This window comes from Cricetulus griseus, chromosome 4, assembly GCF_003668045.3.
Source record: "Cricetulus griseus strain 17A/GY chromosome 4, alternate assembly CriGri-PICRH-1.0, whole genome shotgun sequence".
Lineage (NCBI taxonomy): Eukaryota > Metazoa > Chordata > Mammalia > Rodentia > Cricetidae > Cricetulus > Cricetulus griseus.
Window position 1 is genome coordinate 129,416,238 of NC_048597.1, and position 21,694 is coordinate 129,437,931.

Genomic DNA, 21,694 nt, shown 5'->3' on the forward strand with positions numbered 1-21,694 from the left:
TACAGTTTCCTTGAAAAACAAACAAATTCCCAGCAAACCAATAAAATCAGGTATCTGGAAGGGATGCCATAAATCACACTATGTGGCTTTGACTAAAAGGCCGGTGTATAGAGCATGTTCTTGGTCCCATTCCCAAGAGTCTATTTTTTCACCCTAAGTTTCATAATCTGATTTTATTTCTGTTGCAAAACAACTATCCAGTTATAAACATCTCCAATATTTATACTTAGACTAAAAACAAATGGGTGTTCCCCTTCCATCCTTGTCCATTGAGCTATGGCTTCAGGGCAGGACTTGAAGAATGAATTCTTCTGTATAAATCCCTGATGTGCACAGGCATGCAGAAGGGATTGAATTTGTTCATTGAAAACAATCACCTCACTGAGTGTCAGAACAGGTGCTCTGGATGCTGCCTAGACTGATTTGGTGTTCTCAGGACACTGTTCAAAGTCGTGGATGTATGTTTACACAAACACAGCAGTAATAGACATGAATACACCACATAGGTTTTCCAATCACGCACATTCCCTACAGGTTTGAATTCCACCCCCCAGCATATGGCATACTGTTTTTGCCAAGAGCAGGAAACAGAAGACACACAGCCTCTCATGTGAGTATGTGCTGGGATGTACTGAATTCATTCCACTGGTGTAGGAGCCCAGGGCTGAAGGCCTGAACTGGTCCTCTCAGCATCTTTAGACACCAGGGGCATTGAGCTAAGTCCTGTCTTTCCTGGATTCCCTGCTTAGCTTCCTGGAGGTGTTTGTAGGAGATCTGCTCATGGGCATTTTATCTTTTCAGGCCCAAAAGTTAGATAATGAGGAAGGCAACTTCTGATTCACTTAATTCACAAGCTGAATTAAGCGAGACAAGAAAGCTTCCTTCTCACTTGAATCAGATCTCCAGTTCTCATGGAAATGCCTGAGGCATTGTGCTGGACACACTGTGGCTAGAACTGACAGCCAGGGGGAGCTCCCATTCTCTACCTGAGACTGTTTCAGGAAACCCTGAGCTGCTCAGAATACTCACTGCTAAAGACTATTTCCAGGAGAAGGCATGCTAAGAAGTCCCCACTGTGGGGTTAAGAGAAAAGACATTTAAGATATGAATAAGTCATAAAATTCTGTCCTCAATAGTTAATGGTTGACTGTAAGTTGGCTATTGTGAGAATGGGTCTGTTATAAAGGACATTGGGACATTTTCCATGAGGTCTTTTTGCATTGTAGTGGCTTGTCCTAATTTAAGATACTGCAGAGTCTCCATAACAAGAAGCCCTTCACCAAATTCAGTCTCCGAGCCTTCCAATGTCAAGAAGCATGAGTAAAATAAGCCTTTTAATAAATTAAGCAGTCAATGCTATTGAGTTATAGCAAAAGAAATGGGGTAGGATAGTTGTTGACTTCTCACTTCCTGGAGACAGAAGCCATAATTGGGGAGGATGGTGATGTAACTCTTTGCAGCATAACCGTGCCCTGTCTTCTCCTGATCCATATACATCATGATATGGCACTCAATCTCTGTCTGAGGACACCAGACACATTTACTTCTTTGGCCTATGCTCAGGCTGTCTTCTGCCATGAGTGTTTTTTTTTTCTCATCTGTCAAAAGCCCTCCACACTTTTCTCAGGGTGTCCTTGGAGCCGCTTCCTGAGCTGCTCTAGTCATTCTCTTTTCTGTGCCTCCTTGGTATCATTTTTGCTTCTGTTGTACACTGAGTTCTAAGTATCTCCTGCTCCAACTAGATTAAGGTGCTTTTGGGCAGAAGGATTATGCCTTGATCATTTTATTGTCTAACACCAAGAAAGAGCCTGGCATACTAAGAGCCACAGTCAGGAGAAACATCCAGAGAGCAATGATGCTAATACATGCGAGTGCAGGTGATGAGTGCACGATATGCATGTACTTTGAAAATATACAAGCAGAAAGAATTAAATAACCTCCAAAGGACAAAATATGATGAGACCTAGAATGAATAATATTAAAATGCAGATGAGGGAGTGAAGAATTGGCTCAGTGGCTAAGAGCACATTTCATGGCTGGAGAGACAGCTCAGGGTTAAGAGTACATGCTGCTCTTCCAGAAGAGCCAAGTTTGGCTCTCAGCAACCATATCTGACAGTTTACAGTCACCTGGAACTCCAGTCCTGGGAGATCTGCTGCCTCTTCTGGTGTCCATGGGCACTGCACTCATACACATATACTCACTACACATAGTTAAAAAAAATAGGAGTAAATCTCAAAAAAATAAATACAAGGCAGAGAAAGCATTTGTATATAAAAATGCTGTTGAGTAGATGTTTGATTCTATAGAAAAGAAAACATGGTAACTACTCAGTTTTCTAGAATGGATACCAGCTGAATAAATTATGGCACATTGATATGCAAATAGAGTGCTTTGTATATGTCATTTACCGTAAATGGATAAATGACATGGAAATCTGTTTATGAATCAGCATAAAAAGGGCATATCAGAAAATAGTATCAAGTTTGTAAGTTTCTTTTTATGAAGAAAAAGAACTGAATGGATTCAGTCAAAATGTTAACTGTTTTGAAGCTGTTTTTCATATTTGCTTATCTTTATCTTGTACAGTGGGCACAGGACACTGCAATATGTAAATGAGCTGATCAAAAACTCATGCATTCAGAAAACAATTCTTTAATACCAATTTTGGAAAGTATCCAAGTTTTCAAGTGATTTTTTTCCAGCCCAGCTTTAATTCTTAATGTACATACCATTTGAAATAATTGTAGAAAATTAGACCTACATATTGTATAGGCTTTCTGGCGGGTGTTTCCATTGTTCATTTTAGTTCATCGTGCTTAGAAAGATACTAATGCTACTTAGAAAATTGCTTTTGTCAAAGGCCCCATTATAAAGTTACTGCAAAGAGTATTTTTAAACTAAATTTTACACTTTAATTAAGGCAATTAAAGGAAATGGCTGGCCTAAAATTCTTCTCTCATCTTCAGTAGAAGGCAAATGCTATCCCAGGGAGTCAAACAGCTTAGGATGAGTGCTCCTGTTTTATCTTTGAAATATATGTTGGGATAATACAGAATTAAACTGGAAGTTCCTATGATGAATCCAGGAATTAGCAATGCTTTTAGCGTAGTAATTACTGTCTTATAATATACTTCCTAATGACTTCTGTTTTAAGTGGCATTTAAAAGTTTTTCAATGGGCGATGACCAAAGCTTCCACATTTTCCTGGGCAGAGCATCAACTCCTAGGGTCTGAATCTCTCTTTGAAAGGTCCAAAAAAGACAGAAGGCTGCCATGACTAGGTCAGGGAGATTCCGCTGACTGTGTCCAACATCTCCGGGGTGTGTGCCAAGTAAGTTGGCACAGCTGTTTCACTGGGTCTGATGGCAAGATTGTGGCCCCAAAACAAAACCTCAGGCCCTTTGTTTAGAAACATGAAGAAACCCAGCACAGGCACATCAGAGAATTAAGTCAGGAAGGGTCCCTCTAAGCAAGGGGTATTATTCTTCTCAAATAGTATGGACTACACATCCAAGAAGTTGGTCCCTGTGCAGTGAGATTCCCTGTGACATGGAGAAAGCTACAGTTCCCACAGCCTGACCTTGTACTAGCCCTGAAGGAGTTAACTGTGGGTAAATGAATTAATCTACAAAGCTAAAAAAAAAATCCACCATCTCTACTAGAATACTAGACTTCTGTGCTGTGCTGTGCTGTGACCCAAGGATGGTACTCCAAAAGTTTCCTACATGAAACATTGAAGATGTTCACTGGACTCATTCACTTAGTCATTAACTCCTTTTTAACTCCAATGTGCACAGGACACTGAGTGTCTCTAGCACTCCCATGCAGCCTCAAATGTCTCCAGTTTCTTGGGAGACAAATGTGAAGAACTGATTACTGGGAAGGACTGGTCAGAAGTTTCTCAGAGACTAAAGTTGCTAAGTTGAGTCATGGAGGAAGGGTAGATGTTTTCGGGAGTGCTGAAGTGGAATCATAGGTAAGGAGAACATTTGGGAAGACACTCAAACAATGAATTTATGGGTGCTGAAACTGCCATTTACTCACAAGAAGGCAAAGGGCTCAGTATTGAAAAAGCTGTAACGGTAGGGTGAAACTGCCTCTTCTCAGAGCCAGCCTAGAACTACCGGTTCCTTATAACCAATCATTTCCAGAGTAAGCTAGAAAGTGGGCCTAAATACATGATCAAGTAAATGGGCAAAGAGAGAAGAATGATTGCCAGGAGTGACTTGGAAAGGGTGTGAAAGTGTTCAGTGATGTCTAAGATCAAGGAACTCAATGATGTACAGCCTGTCAGGGAGGCCTCATGTGGGAAATGACTACAATAAGAGCCTCAGTGTACTCTAAGAGACAGGAAGCCAAACCCTCTTTGGCATTTCTGTCCAAAATGCCAAGAGTAGGAAAGAATTCTCCACTCTGAGTTTTCCTTGAGGCCATCCCTGCATTGCTGTGCTTTGCATAAAGCCTGATCCAGTACAGAGAGCAGCTGCCACCACGTGCCTGTGGGTGGGGATCACTTGCTGGAAATCAGAATTCTCTCCTTATGCTTCTTTAGAAGAAATTTCTATTTCATTTGACAACTAGTGTTTTGATCCACACTCGAGAGAAATTGGATTTTAGAAAAGGTAATAATAACAGTAACGTATGTGTCAAATGCAGACTCCTAAGCTGAGCAAGGCATCAAAGTTCAGTAGAGGAAAAACAGTAATTCAGCCCTACCTACCTTACTTCAGTCTTCCAGAATCAGACCTTCGATGTGGACTGTGTCATGTTGCTACTTGATGGCGATTACTTATTTAGCCCTTTGTTTTGAATAGCTTCCCAGGGGATTCTGGTTCTGCCTAGAATTATAACCACTGTTTGAAGAGGGTGTGGAGGTCCGGAGTGTTGGGGAACTTATTCAGGTGGCTAGAAAAGGACAGAACTGCTATAATAATTAATTTGGTCTTATCCTAAAGTCACTTTGGGTTCTTTCCCAGAGTGTGACATAGGGAGGGTATGTGTCTCACGCTTGTATTGAGCAATATACATTACTGAAAAGGCCCTGATTCTGGGGGAAGGAAAAAAATCCTTGAGGATCTTAAGGGGCCTAGGAGCCCTTCACTGTCTCCAGGCCACTGTGTACTGAACAGACATCCGGGGAAGCCACTTAACTTTGAATAATTTCTACATCTGCAGGTAGGAGTACCAAGATCCTTTCCTTCAGTAATGGGGGCATGTGTGAAAGTTCTTTGAAGTCTCTGGAGACAGGTTTTATGCACAGTATTACATACACAGGCACACACACATAAATGGAGAGAGTGTGTATATATATACATACATGTTTGCATGGGTGTAGGTACTTGCATATAAGTCTGTGGGGCAGAAGTCAACCTCAGGTGCTGTTCCTCAAGTGCCATCTACCTTTTATTCATTTTGAGACTGTGTCTCTTACTGGTTTGAAACTCACTGGGTAGATGAGGCTAGCTGGTCAGAAAGCCCAGAGATAGACCTCTCTTGCTCTCTATTGGTGAGAGTACAAGTATGTGCCACCCAGCCTAGCATTGTATTATACAATACACAAAAGGCTGGGAGCACATTGTCCTCCAGAAAGGGACTTAAATCTCTCATCCCTCACAGAGGGTTATTTAATTTTTAGTGATAGTTTAATAATCCCTCAGCCACCTTCAAAGATTTAATACTTCAGATAATATTGGAGCTTTAGGGAGAAACACACAAACCTACATTTAACCCTAACCTGTGCAGCTCAGTGGTAATGATTTCTAAGGCATAAGAAAAAACATTGATTATATGTTTAAAGGAGAAAGGCAGAAATGAGGATTGAATCCCTCTTGGGATATTTTCCAGGAGAAATCACCATGACACAGAATACTGGATGGGCGTGTTGAGGTCCTCTATTTAAAGTTTTCTGTGGTCAATCTCTGTGTCTCTTCAAAAAGGGACAATTTGGGCTGGGTCTCAGTAGTGACATTGTAAATATCTACTAGGACTGTGATTTCCATAGGAAATTGTTCTCATATCCACCCATCCCCCAACCATGTCAAAGTAGCTGTGGTCCCTAGGTGGCTGAACTGGTCCCCCTGAGGCTTGCCAAAGTCTATATAAGACACCACATTCCTCAGAGATAACCACTCAGCAGGGAAGTCCTTGCGATGCATAGATAGATAGAATTTAAGATGCCTACAAACTTGCCTTCATTATTTCTCCTTTGCTCTGTAGCAAGTTGCTTAAGACCCTAACAGCATAGTATAATGAATACATATATAAAGTGCTTCTTATGTATCAGAAATCTAGGTGTGGCTTTGCTGCCTGTTTCTCCTTTATGGTTTCTTATGAAGTTGCTAGTATGTTGTCAGGTGGAATGTGATTTTGTCTGCCAGCTCTGCAAAGGGCAGCAGGTTTGACTTCAATCAGATTCACATAATTTTGGACGAACCCTGATCCATTGCCATGTGGGCATCTCACAGCTCTGCAGTGTTTGTTCCCTGTTGTGAGTGATACAAAGAGAATAAGAGGGTGCCCTCTGGACTGACAGTGGCCCCAAAAATTCATGTGTCAAGGCTCCAGTCTTTAAAAATTGGATGGAAAACTTTTAGGAGGTAATTAGGGTTAAATGAGGTCATGGGGCGAGCTTAATGTGAAGCAATGGGAGCTCTTCAAAAAGAGAAGGAAAGAAAGAAAGAGAGAGAGAGAGAGAGAAAGAAGGAAAGAGAAAGGTGTTTCTCTCCCACCTAGTATACACTTGAAAGGCCCTGTTAGTCTAGAGCAGGAAGACAGGAGTGTACAAATCAGGAGGAGTTCCCCCTCCCCCAGTCCTAACAAACACACTCCCTGACTCTAGACCATGAAACTCCAGAACTGTGAAGAATGAATTTTCTTTTGTTTAAACTACCTACTGCTTCATTACAGCAACCTGAGATGACTCAACAGAAGGCATAGCTACAGTGAATGTCAAGGCCTTTTAAAACCTAATAGCCAAAGTGGTACCAAGGGAAGAGCACATTCCAAGAAGCAAGAGTCACTGGGGATTAAGTTAGAGTACTTACCAGAGGGAGAATAGCAGTGGTGGTTTAAATAAGAATGGCCTCCTTAGGCTGATATATTGAATGCTTAGTCACCAGGCAGTGGCACTATTTGAGAAGAATTAGGAGGTGTGGTTTTGTTGGAGGAAGTATGTCACTGGGGTGGACTTTGAGTTCAAAGGCCCATGTCAGACTCAGTCTCTCTCTCTCCTCCCTCTTTTTTTTTTTTTCTGCCTGTGGATCGAGTTGTAGCACTCTATTTCTATAGCACCATGCCTGCTTACATGTAGCTATGCTCTCTGACATGATGATAATGGGCTAAGCCTCTGACACTATATGCCAGTCCCCAGTTAAATGTTTTTTCTTATAAGAGTTATCCTGGTCATGGTCTCTTCACAGCAACAGATCAGTGACTTAGACAATCGCTGACATCTTCATGTTCATTAATTTCTAAATGGATTTGAAAACATGTTCAATTACCAATGTAGGCAACAAAGACTGTGCTGCATCTTGGTATTTACTGTCTTAAAGGAGAAATGCCCGTTAATACATAGCAACTTTAGAAAATACTTGGATAGATACATTTAATTTGTAATGTTTCTAATGATTTATATTTATTTCATGTGCATTGGTATTTTGCCTGCATGCATGTCTGCATAAGGGTGTCCAATCCCCTGGAGGTAGAGTTACAGACAGACAGTTGTGAGCTGCCATGTGAGTGCTGGGAACTGAACTCAGGTCCTCTGGAAGAACAGCCAGTGCTCTAAACTGCTGAGCCATCTCTCCAGCCCCCTGGTTTCTTTTCTTCCTTCCTGTCCTTTTGTTTTCTGAGATGGGGTTTCTCTGTGTATCATCCTTGGCTGTCCTGGAACTTGCTCGGTAGACCAGGCTGGGCTTGAACTCAGATCCTCCTGTTTTTGCCTTCCAAGTGCTGGGATTAAAGGCATGAGTCCCCACCACCTGGCTAATTTGTAATGTTTCTATTTCTATGAATTTCAAATGTTATTCTGAGAGATGATCTATAAATGTAACCAAAGTGCTAAGGTTAGTCTTGAGTGGTTCTCAGTGCTTGTGTAGGAGCAGCAGGCCATGTGCACCTGGGAACTATCTGAAATGTAAATTACCACTGTGCTTCACCTCCCAGAACAACGACTCTTAAACTCTGGAGGAGGACCAGTAGCAGTGGGGCTCTGGCAATGGGGCTTTGGCTCTTTTGCATAGAAACCCTAATGAATTTGCTGCTTGCTGACTACTGAGGGCTACTGACTACCCTGGAGTCTCTCATTTCCATTCAGCCCAGGTGACACCAACAGGTAGTCCAGGAAACTACTTTGAACACTATTATTTCCATAGCAATATGAGATCCCCTGCATACCTCTTCCCCAGCTCTCCTGAGCTCCCTTTTATAACGCCTGCTATTCTGTCACTAGCCTATGGCTCAGAACAAGTTGAGCCTGCAACTCACTCAAATAGTAAACTGAGCAACAACATGACAACTGCAGGGTTGTTGTGAGAAGTGGGAATAATGTATCTGAAGCCCTTGGCATAGTGCCTGCCATAGAACAGTAGCTGTAAAAGTGGATGTTAATGGCAACCTTATCATGATTGTCATTTAAAGTCCTTAAGGAGTACTGTTTATTGCTTGGGAGGGTGTGGGATTAGTCGAGAAGAGTCATGCAAAATGCATCACACCAAAATGACAGGATGGATTTCACAGCAGGAATTGGAGTGCCAATGGGGAAAATGTGACCTAACATGTTCTCAGAGACATCCGTGTCCATCCTGAACAAATCTCATACTGACACTTTGAGGTTGGCAAAGCAAGCTCCTGTCACTCTAATATTATGCAGAAGGGAGGCCCAAGACTTGCCCAAAGCCAGAGGCTGCTAATCATCTAGGCATGTCTTTACAAGTATGTGGTAACTTTACAAGTATGTGGTGTCTTTACAAGTATGGAGACATCCCCATGGCTTCATCCATAGGATCCAGAAGAGGCTGGGTACAGTATCAGCTGGGGTGTGAGGCTTTGAGGGTATAGGATGCTTAAGAAACCTGAATAGAAGAAAGTCTCAGGACATGTACATATATCCCTTGCAGCATACTTATGAATGAATTTCCTCCTGACTCCACAAGCTATTCTCCTCCTCAGCACTGAGTATGGTAGATACTTCTGATTTCAAATCCCCTCTTCTGTCCACGCACTTTTCTGTATTTGCCTTTGAGGTAACATGCAAAGGTGCCACATTTAGCCAGATCCTCACCAGATTGCTCTCACAGTAAATGGTGAATATATTTATTTTTCCTCATGAGGATATCAGAAGGGTGACCATGGAAGGTGGTTCTTTACTTTGGCCATCATATTTGAGAAGCTCAGGGACAGAACAGAGAGCATCTCTAGTTCTCACAGAATGGCACAATTTCTTCACACTCCATCCCAGGAAGAGGCCATGGGCATTTCTGTTGGTTCAAGCGTTTCACATACATACTTTCCTGTGCTTTTATGGTTCCCAAGAAGGGGCAAACTAGAAAGGAGAAATACTGGGCAGGTTTATCTGAAATCGTTTGTTCAAAGAGACCTGGAAGCGCCCAGTGTTTCCTTTAGAGTACACCCTCCTCACATAGCTCTTCTCTCTTTGATCAAGCCCTATGCTTTCAGAGCAAATAGTTGACCAAGCTCCTGGGAAAGCCCTGTATGTCCTTATATGTATAGGAAAACCAGTTCATTCTAGTTTCTTTTCCATAAATAGTGCAGGACCCATTACACCATGGTCCTCATGAGAGATTTGCTGCACAATTTCCCAATGTGCAAAATGAACTGTGATTGCAATAAGTGTCCCCTAAGAAGGATGATCCAAGCATAGTAGAATCATACACTCAGGTCAAAATGGAAGAGTTCTTTAAGAGTTTTCAGGTTCCTTGATCTTCCTGCTTCTTTCCTTCCCTTCCTTCCTTCCTTCCTTCCTTCCTTCCTTCCTTCCTTCCTTCCTTCCTGTTAGTAGAGGGATGGATGTGTTTCCTTTACTAATAGAGGGAAGGGCCCCCTTCTAGTAGACTTGGAGCTTTTCACATATTCTCTTAATGCAATCTGTCCACACCCACCACATCCTAGTTTGGGACACTTTCGGTCTTTTGTTCATATTCATCTGGTCCCAAAGGTTGGGATCTTGATGAGTCTGCCTTACTACTGGCCCAAGCCCCTTCAAAAGTTTGCAGATTTCCCACTTGAAATATCACTCTGGGCCTCCTCTGACCCTCTCATTTTGGTCCTTGTGTCCTTGTGGTTGTTCTCAATGACTTTCTAGGATGCTTTTCCACACCCTTGTTTGTCCTGTTCTAATCCAATTTGGATGCTCCTACTATGTTAATCTTCTGTACACACAGAATTTGTTATCCATTTCTTTATTCTATTTTTTTTTGTTTTTTCGAGACAGGGTTTCTCTGTGGCTTTTGGAGGCTGTCCTGGATCTTCTAGCTCTTGTAGATCAGGCTGGTCTCGAACTCACAGAGATCCACCTGCCTCTGCCTCCCAAGTGCTGGGATTAAAGGCCTGCTCCACCAACGTCCGGCTTTGTTATCCATTTCTTAAACATGCTCATTCATTTTCTTTCTCTGATTGAATGCATGATCCCTAGCCTTCCTGAATGATCATAGACACACCCTGACCAATTTTCTGGTCCCATCTCCTTTCTTCCATCCTGGACTATATGGTGTTCTCTCAGCTCTTTAGTTGGGTTTACAGGGTTCTATGGTTATGGCTTCATTTTCATGCTCCATATGTCTTCCTAAGTCTGTTCTGACTGAAGACTATTTGCAAGTCCCACTTGTTCTGGGGCTCTACATTTATGACTTGCTCCATGACCTTTCAGTAGCTTGGGGACTATCTCTCTATATAACTCATCTTGGAAAGTCTTGCTGTCATGTTTACAGTGCTTGTTACCCTGATGCTTGTATTGGCTAAGTTGGATGGAAAATACCTGAGGTGTGCTCTGAGCCTGTACACTTCTGAGATCTCTCAAGTTCCAAATCTCATAGACATTGTGTAACAAGAAAGGAGCAACTGGCTCATTAGAATACATTTCTTTCTTTATGCTCTTTATTAATAACAATAAAAACATTCCTCCCCACATCACAGTATCTACAAATTGGCATTTTCATAAACCATGGGCTGTAGCATATTTACCCTTTACAAATTTACACTTTATTTTCATGCCATGTTGCCTAAAATGGTCACAGGCTTTTTGTTCTGATCCTTCACACTGTCTCTTTTGATAAAGAAAAAAACAAATCAAAACAAAAAATACAAAACAAACAAAAATCCTCCCAAAATGAAATTCTGATAGGCAGAATAATTATCCATTTAATTAGCTAGTGTATTCTTCCGTCCCAAAATTCCCTCCCCCAGGAAAGTCTCTTTTTTTCAGGCATGCAACCACGGAGCTTCGTAAGTCAGCTTGCTTTTCTGAATTATAGGAGAAGTGTTACTTTTCTTTCTCTTATCTCTTTTCTAGGGATGCATTCTCCTACACTTTGAGCTTCACTGTCCCTCTAAAGACCCATTTCTCACTGTGGGGCTGTCTGCCAACTTATGACAGCTGACCTCCGTCCTGGCTTAACTTAGGTAGCTAGTGCTTTTTCTGTTTTTTTCTTTTCCATTCTCCTCCAGGGAACTGCTGGGACTTATATAGCTTTCCTGCTCTGTGCTTTGTTTTGTTTTGCATTTTGTTGTTTGTTTTGTTTCTGTTTAAATGCTAATAAAATTCTCCTTTTTGAATAAAAGTTGGCTTTCCTTGGTTTTTGGAAAAACAAAACAAAACAAAAATACACAAAACAGAAAAAACCAAACCCCTTAGATCCACAAGATCTACTAAATCTAGCATATTAACTCTAAAGAGATAATGCATTAAAAGATCAAAACCTCCCTGTCTTTACTGAAAGATTATTAAAATTTCATAAATTTGGGGTCATGAAGTCATGTCACTACTTTATGGGGCTGAGGATATTTTCATTTTACAGGAAAACTAAGAACTTAATTCTAAAATCTAGACAGTTACCATGCTATTTCTTAGAACTCATAAAATGGGTGCAAATTTTCTTGTCTTACTGTTTTATTGCTGATAGAAGAAATTCTTATAACATTATTTTTGGTTCATTATGAATGATTCATTGGAAGGACTTATTTGACAAAAGGAAATAATATGTTTAAAAATGATAAACCCAAAGAGAGAAGGTTTGGGGATTCATAGCAAGGTCTTTGAACTCGGGAATTCGTAGAATCAAATTTTAGATGAATATCTTGTCATGGTTCTACAAAGTAGAGTGGTCAAGTATATAATGCAGACAAATTATGGTTGTTAGAGTTCATTTGGACAGTTATGACAAAATATTTAACATGAGTAATTTAGGGGTAATAAAATTCTGTTATAGTTCTGGGGGCTGGAAAGTCTAAAATCAGGTACCAATGGCTCTGGTATCTGAGGAGGCTGAATCTCCAAATCTACTGCCTCTGTGTACCCTCACAGCCAGAAGGGGCAAGGCTCCCTCAAGCTTCCTTGACGAAGACATTAAACTCTCTGTATGGGTACTCTTTTGTTACATGCGCCCTCTTCCCTACAAAGGTTGCATTTTAATATAAACATATCAAAGGTAAGACTTTAACAAAAGCTCTTTAGGACACAAAAATTCATGAGCTTAAAACAATAAAATTGGCTTGCCATTTCATGTAAAGGAATATTATTAACAGAAGTCTCCTGAGCCAAATGGATTCATAACTTGTCACTAGAAGTCAATTCAATAACTTGGATGAACCTGAAGCAGATTATGCTAAGAGAAAACATACCAACCTCAAAAGGGTACAAATGATTGATTTCGGTTAATAACATTTTAAATAATAAAACAGAAGATAGAAGGCTAAATGTTTGGCAGTGTATAGAAATTAGGAGGGAGGAGGGTGTGGTCATGATGGTGTTTGTGGGAGCCTTGTGCTGCTTCAGGATACTGAAGGCTTTGTGAAGGTACACAGTGACGGTTACATGGGAACTATGTTCACTTCCAGGAAAGGTGGGTATGCCTAGTGGATTATATCTACCTCGGATTTGTGATTTTAATAACAATTCTGTAGCTAGGCAGGATATTACCCTTGGGGATTGGGCTGAGGGAAAGTTAAAAATTCCTGTGAATCTATAATTATTTTAGAATTATTTTCTTTAAGAAAGATAGAAATTTCTTTATTATTCTAGAGAATGGGTTGCAACTGTGATTGGGTAGTACCATCACTTAGTGGGGAGCTGGTCTGTAGAGGAGGATCTGTGGTTACCTATCATGAAGCAGCTGTTATTTAGCACACTGTAGGAGCTGAACGTGTGGGATTCCAGTCTTCTCGGCACTATAGTATTTATAAAGAGCTAGAGATTACAATAACCAACAAGAACCTGACTTCTGTATAATAATAATTAAATAGAACTCTGTATAGCACTTTGTATAAAGAAAACAAAACACACTAGAGGGCTGGATTCTGCTTCATAGCTTTGTGTGTCAACTCAGTTTCCGTACATCTAATTTGGCCCCATAGTGAATCCCCATCACAACCTCCTGATACTCATTATGCAGTGTTTCCACTAATCTTAGGAAAGAGAGAAATTTACCCTGGAGACCAGTGTCCAACTGGGGTCACTAAGGACCATGTCTTAAACTCTCAGTCATGACACACAGAGATTTTCTGATGGCCGGTCAGACAGACTGCTGTGAACTCTGATCAAATTCCCCACTAATACTTCCTCAGCTTGGTGCATGGACAATGGTGGGTACTCTGTTTATATTTCTTAAAACACTCATTTATTCTACTCCATCTATCATAGTCTTTTGTGGAGTAAGTTCTCTCCTTCCGATTTTGCATGTGTTTCATGATTTGAACTCAGGCTACCAGAGTGAACAAGTGGCATGCATCTTTAATTGTTGAGACACTGGCCATCCCTGCCTGTCATGGTTCTTTTGAGAAAATGAACAAGAGTCTGGTACAATACTGGAGGTTTCCTAAGGCTGACTTGATGGCCAGGCACATATGTTTCCTACACTGGTGTCTATGGTACCCAGGTCCTTGGTCTTCATGTGAGGCTCTGAGAAGAAGCCTTCTACTTATTGTGGAAAAATCAAAGATAAAGATATAATACGATCTCCTTCAATTTTTCTTCTAGGTCTTTCCATCCCTGTCCTGATAAGTGACCAGAATTTAGATTTCCTCCCACCCCATCTGCCAACCTGGTTAACTGACCAGACAGAAGAGAAGGAGGACACCTAGCTAACTGTGTTCTTAATCACATCACACAAATCAGCTCTCAATCCCACCCCAGCCCACCCTTACACTGTCCAAAGAGCATGTGCAGTGAACAGACTTGTATGTCTACTCTCTTGAGCACATTTGGTCACTTCCTGAAGGAAAGGAGTGGCAGAATTGAAGGCTTTCAGCTTTAGAAATTTTATCTATGGGCTAATTACACACCTTCAAGTCAAATTTTTAAATTGTTAAAAGACTCATTAGCATTAACGCTGTCCCCTTTCCCCAAAATCTTCAGATGAGAGTCCAGAGAGTGTTTTCTAATCTTCGTTTGAAAAAAAAATGTTTGCCGTTATTACATAATTATATACTAATAAACAGTCTTTTTTGTTTGCCATTTTCCACAACAATATACATGCTTTTAAAGGATTGGTCTCTGCCTTAAAATTATGCTAATGTGATAAGAGCAATAACTCAACTGTAGCCTCTAATTTCTGTAAGGGGAAAATATGAAGAGACCCTGGGTGCTACGTTTGTTTTTAGCTAATTATCATGTATTTGCTTTTCCATTAGTCCAATAATTTTTCTATCAATTCAGAATTAAGCAGTAAGACAGTGAATTATATAAAGGCCTGCTTAGCATAACAGACACACCCCATCATTTCCATTCTCTGATTTACAGCTCTTAAAACGTACAAGCAAAAGGCTTTGCATGCCCTTTCATAGTTATATTCCATCATATAGTCACCTCGATAACTTATGCATTCTTTGAAGGTCTACGTCGCAATTAACTCTGGTCTCTCCCAACTCATCATCTCATTATGCAAAAAAGTTTTGAACATAAACTTTATTAACAACTTCAGTTCTAGTTCTTTCTTATCTCTCCACCTTCACTCTGCTTAGTGGTGCCTATTTGTAAGTAAAGGGGGAGGGCAGGCAGAAGGAAGGGACTCTGGAAAATGCTAGTTTAAAAAATTCCACATTGAATTAGTAACACATTTAATAATTGGTCTTTGCACTGCCGGGGAGTACAATAGATACTGCCATATTTCCGTGGGCTGTGACATGAGTCTTCATAGAAATAGAAATGAACTACGAGAATACCTAGTTCACACAACACAGTGTTTTAACTGTATTTAGGAGGAAGAGGCAAGTAAGAATGTTATTGTTTTTGGAGTTTTTTTTTTTTTTGTGAGTGTGTGTGTGTGTGTGAAAATCACAAAATCAAAAGATCAGAGCATATAAACTATCCCCACAGCCTTAGTTATAAGGTCAAGGGATTCCAAATTCTCTTTCTAGGAATCTGGGCGGTGTGTAGAAGAAGGAGGAGGAGAAGTTGTGGAGTTCTTCCTATATAAGAGGCATATCCGCTCAGGAGTGAAATCCTGGCTTACTGTACCTGTTCTAGCAGGAGAAGCTTCTAGAACCTACTCCTAGGTACAGTGTGCCAATGTGGGAGAAGCCTGGTGATGAGCTGACTTACCAACATCGGGGTCCATGGCTTGCACTCTGGTCAGCAGAGCCTTAGTGGCCGTATTCTCGTAGACACATGCAGTGTAGTGGTTGGAAGAAAACACAGGGGGGTTGTCGTTCACATCTTCCAGGAGCAGGAGGACATTGGCGTGGCAGAAGCGGCCACCCCCGTCAGTGGCCCTGGCAATCAGGTTGTATACAGGGACCCTCTCCCGGTCCAACAGGGCCAAGGTTTTTAACTCACCTGTGAAAAGCAATAGAAACATGATTGGTCTAGCTTTTCAAAAATGGTCTTTTCATAAAAAAACAGAAAATCAATTTTATGAAGATTTCTAAATACGAGAAATACCAAGGACATAAGACCTTGGCATTTAGGCATCAGGGAAATATCACAGAATTTTAGATGCAATGGCAAACCAACCGCTTGACCTTCAGATTAATTAATCCTTTTACAAAGCTTCCTGAGGTTCTCTCTTTTGGCAAATGGGGGGAGCCCTCCCAGCTGGATGACTCCAGGTATATAATTGTTCTGGTGTCCATGAACCACAAGCCCAGGAGCACAATATTCTGTTTCTTAAAATGCTGTTTTTATCCCATCTCTTAGAGGAAAATAAAACCATCAAAATTGATTGGCTTAACCAGAAAGTTCTAGAGTGATGATTAACAGTGGTTGTCAGTTTGATAGGACCTACCCAAAATCAATAGGAGGCAAGGCTCCTGGAATATTAAAGATGTATTATCTAAATTAAAGATTCCTGTAATATTCTTGAATAGGCTGGTTGAGGCATAAAAAAACATCTTAAATATGGGAGGCTCCATTCCCTGCGCTGGAATCTCGGTCTGTGTAAATGGAGAGAGTGACCAGAGTGCTGGAATTTGTTTCTCTGTCTCCTGACTGTGGAAGCAATCTGACCAACAAGTTATCCCGGGCTCCTGCCACAGGGGCTCTTCCATCATGATGGACTTTACCCTAGAGCTATGAGCCAAGAAGAACCCTTCCTTCCTTACATTGCTTTTGCCAGGGTTTTTTTCACAGCATCTTGAAAACTAATGTCGGTTCTAGCCCCACAAGCTCAAGCTTGGTACACAAAATAACAGGGTTGTAATGTACTTAGCCCACATTACCATCTCTCTTTCCCACCCCCTTTCTTTCTTCAAACAGTCTCTGCTTCTACTGTCACACCATGTACATATACAGATAGTTGGATCTGATTTTGCACACGAGAGAAAATTTGCAATATTTGTCTTTGTCTTTTCCTCCGTGTTACCCTCTTCTCCACCTCCCCACATCCTCATCTCCTTCCTACTCCAGACTAGTCTCCTTTTTACCTTCATGTCACATATCTATGAATATATATGTCTATTCATAATCTGTGGAAATTATTTTTGTTGTTGCTTAAGTGTCAAAAGAAAATGAGAAATGAAGTGAGAAGCCTGAATAGCTGCTATTTGTGGCAAAGTATGACTTGTGGAACATTGCTACTCTTAAATATCATTGGTGACATTTGCAATAAGTCACATGAGTTATCAGTCAGTTCCTTCTATGGTTTCCTTGATGCATATAGCCAGTTCTCCAACATAGGCCACACTGAGTCGTTTGCCCCTTTTATTCAAAAACTTCCCAGGGGAATTTCAGGACACTCAGACCTTCCATGGTCTGTCTGAGATGCTTCTTCCTTCTCTCTCCTCTGACTTGGAACCTGCAGTGTGTTGCTTCAACTCTTAGAACCTTGCCTCAGTTTCCAATCTCCTTTCCTCAGAGTACCAGCTACTTCTGTGGTAGTCCTGTATGGCTTCCTTTGCATTTCTCCTGGGTAGTCCTCTCACCATGCCTTTCGTTAGTGTGGTTACAGGTTGTCCATCTTCCAATGGGTCCCAGAGAGTTAAGGACTATGTCCATGCTCCCTGGGAGGATCCATGGGAGTGAGCAAGGGGAAGCCAGTGATTTTTGAAGACTTAGCTCACTGGGACAAATACAGCACTGGGAAATATGCAAGCTCTTTATACTTCATTTAAAAATTTCTACTAGATGAACCACCTAATCTACAACACAGGAATAATTTACTGCCATAGAAAATGACTTTTCCACCAGCTCTGGCCTTTAATTCAGGCATCTGACTTTAGTTTACATAACCTTTTACCTTATAATTGTTGTCTGATTATGAAAGGAAATTTGGAGACTCATAGCTTTGCAGAAACTAGGCATGAATGTCTAATAAAAACCAGACAATAGTGCCAATAAGAATCAGAAGGGAACAGAAGAGATTTTACCACAAAGGAACTTTTCTTGCTAAGCATCATGCCTTAGTTTGTATGGTGACCACTTTTGTGATGCTATTCCTCTTCCACTCTTCATGAGCCAGGTCTTAACTCACAGAAGCATGTGCTTACTTAATGATAGTGAATGTAGAGAAGCAGATAGAAGGAAGGAAGGGAGGGAGGGAGAGAAGGAAGGAGGGAGGGAGAGAAGGAGGAAAGGAGGGAGGGAGGGATGAAGGAAGGAAGGAAAAGTGGGAGGAGAGGAAAGTCCCAGCTCTAACTATATCAAGCTCCTGGGTTCCAGAGTGCCCACATCTGTACACATGCTTATTTCATAGAGTCTAGCACAGCAGAACCTCATATCAAGCTTCTAGATGAGTCTACTCATGATGAGACCACACGAGAGGATAAGCTCTGACATGAATAAATAATGACATTTCCCCAAAGAATAAAGCACCTTACCACTTTCTGGATCTAGAAAAAATTCAGTGTTTCCAGATCCATAGAGTGAATATCGTATATCTCCATTGGATCCAATATCCGCATCCTTGGCGCTGACCTTCAGAATGATTTTATTTGATGGAATGTCTTCTGGAAGAGATGCTGAATATGCAACCTGGGCAAAGGTCAGCAACAGTGAGTTAGTCATTACTGCCTGTGGTACAATATCCTCCATCAACAGTGTTACACTAAACTAAGTCATTACTGCCTGTGGTACAAATTTTGTAGCTACCATTTAAGTAGATTTCTTTAAAGTTTCTTTCCTTTGCCTGAGAACATATTTCAGTGTGCAATAAAATTTAGAATATTCATTTCCTTACATTTTCTGCACACAGTCATTTACAAATATTTATTGAGCACTTACTGTATGTAAAGTGAATAGATGATATGCCTGGTAAGAATACAGTGGTGAAGAAAACAGAGAGCATCACTGCACTGTGAGACTTGACACTCTGACACACTGACTCTACATTTTTCTGTTGAGACCAAATGGGCTCTTGGGATTGTTTTCTCCTCTTTGCAGAGTCATGGGCAACACCTGGCCTTAGTATGTGAGATTAAGTCTACATACAACACTTTTCTAAGATACAGAACACAAATATTATCTCTTGGTCCACAGGTTAGGAAACAGATTAACAAACATTTAATTTTGGCAAGAAAAAATGCAATAGCTCTTGGGTTAGCATTGTGCATTTGCACAGCAATGGAAAGGCGACTTCACTGCAGACCTGGGGACCTCACTCAGCAACCGTGCTGTCACTGCCAGCTGTGTAATCTGCTAACAGTCAACTCACCACATAGGGTCCTGTTTTCTTTCGTATGCAGTGATTTAAAGAGAGGCTATGAATTACACAAAAGTTAACTTGGAGGCTCATCATTTCTGTCTAATTGGTGAGTGGCATAGGGCTTGGGTGCATGATCCTGTTGGCTATCTAGGTTCCTTTCATATTTAGGACATCTTATCCCAGACTCTACTTCTTTCCCTCTTATGTTCAATTGAGACAAGAGCAGATGTTAGTCTGGCTTTAGGAAGAAATGTGCAATGGGTTTGAATTTAATTTTAGAGGAATTAAGAGGGGTTTATAAAGCAGTTTTTATCCCAGAAGCTCACCTGATCACATATTGGGCTGTTGTCGTTTACATCACTAACAGTCACTTCCACCATGGCCTGTGTGACAAAGAGTCCATCAGAGGCGGTGATATTGAGGAAGTAAACGTCTTGTTCCTCTCGATCCAGAGGCCTCTTCACATAGACCTTCCACTCACTCTGCACCATGCCCAGGGCAAACCGTCCTCGGGGGTTCCCTCCTGTGGTGGAAACAGAGCTTCTGAGGACTTGCAGTGGACACCCACATGAGAGTCCATATGGGGGTATCCAGGTGTCCCTAACACTGTATCCTCACGCTACTGAGAAGAGCGGAGAGTCCCTTCATTTCTTCTGAAAAAAAGCATGATATTTATATGCTTGTCTTGTATGGAAAGTAAAACAGCAACTTTCCAAGAGAATAAAATCCACTTAGAGAAGCTGGGGGTGATCTTTTGTTTAGTTTCCCTTAAAGATAATCAGATTCAAACTGTGAACCATCAATTGGCTCCTCGGGATGATGCAATTGTCTTTCCACTGGATCTCAAGAGAGGCTGTATTACACTGTAGTTCTTGTTACCAAGACAATTTCATTAGCTGCTGAGTTGATTATACAATCAAGGAAAGGCAGCCAGTGCCGTTTAAGCAATCTTTTAATGAACGCTTTATCATACAGCTGAGGTCTTCTCATGAGGACTGGAGTTTGGGGAGAAAGGTTTTCATCACACAGGACAAACCATTAGTTATTAAATAGTCCTAACATGAGGTCATTTAAGAAACAGCTTAAAGATAAGCATTGTAATTAAATCTAATTGAGGAAAGAAAAGTTGTAAAAATGGAAGGAAAGTAGAAGAGATGGAGTAAAATGGCCCAAACAGATTTCTTTTCCATTTCATGAACCTGCATGGGGACTAAAGCAGCTTGACATGAGGTATGAAGAGGGAAGGAAACTTGACCTCTCCTGTCTAAGGGGGAAATGATGTCAATTCTGACACCCAGGAAGGCTGGGCCAAAGCCGTTAGGAAATAGAGTCCAGAGTGGGGTGGCCATTTATTTGGTATTCAGTAAGTACTTACCCTCTGCTGTTGGCCACTATTCTAGACAGCAGGGATACAGCAGCAGACAAGAAGAGGAAAACTCCCTGCTTCACCAGAAAAGCTCAAGTTATAAAGGGGAAAACTGGGGATAGATGACGTGATCAAGTAGTAAGCTGGGACAGCCCCATTGCCTTGGGTTCCTCTGGGTGTAGCCCAACACCCCACTCTATGGGAATGCTAAAAGACAAACTTTACCAAAAGAATCCATCAGCTAAGCTCTGCTTACTATTCCACATTAATCAACAACATACACTTTGGTTTGGATTGCATGAGCATCTTAGAAGCACCTGTCCCTCCTGCCCCTTCAGTGGGGCTCTGAAGAGTCTGCAGCTGCTCAATTCACAGAGTTCCCTTTCCTCAAACAAGCTGTTTACCATTTGGATGTGAAGCTTGGTATGGTGGTACATGCCTGTAATGCCAACACTGGGAGGCTGAGATGGGAAGGTCATGAGTTCAAAGCTGGAGTGGGTCACATAGTGAGTGAAGAGCAAAACAAACAAATGAATGCACCTAAATTCATCCTTGGATACCATAAACAAAACTATAAGGAAAATATCTATTGCGAACTGTAGGAATGGAACTGGTTCACTTCATAATCAATCTTTTTTATCTTGCTTTTATGAAAAGGCAAGCATAGGGTCCTAGAATTTTTAGCATTATACTGGTTCCAAGGCCTCTCCACTGTAAGAAACCACAGGATAACTGGACCCAAGACATATTAGATGACACATTGTTCCTCCAGGTGAATGGTTCCCTCCTTTCTATAGGATTTTTCTTTCTTTTTTTTTTTTTTTATCATGTGTAGATAATTTGGGTTGTCACAGGACAGTAGTGAGTCTATATACTACTGGAGGGGCTGGGTGTGGCTGTGAAATAACCACAATATATAAACCTACAATATATGAAGAACAGCCTACCTACAAGAGACTTACCCAGCTCCAGGTGTTGGTGGTAGTACTGAGAAACCCTGCCTTGTAAGACTCAGGGT

The 21,694-nt window shown here is 41.1% G+C and overlaps 1 protein-coding gene across 2 annotated transcripts in view; it reads right to left on the reverse strand.

Annotated features, from left to right (window-relative positions):
* The window catches only part of Fat3 (FAT atypical cadherin 3), a 448,985-nt gene that overhangs the window by 56,703 nt on the left and 370,588 nt on the right, over positions 1 to 21,694 (reverse strand). For both annotated transcript variants that reach the window (XM_035444507.1, XM_027410883.2), the window contains exons 10-12: positions 19,637 to 19,833; positions 18,487 to 18,640; positions 15,776 to 16,009 (exon numbers count right to left, since the gene is read on the reverse strand). In XM_035444507.1, the coding sequence (XP_035300398.1) occupies positions 15,776 to 16,009; positions 18,487 to 18,640; positions 19,637 to 19,833 (585 nt within the window). The remainder of the gene's footprint in view (positions 1 to 15,775; positions 16,010 to 18,486; positions 18,641 to 19,636; positions 19,834 to 21,694) is intronic.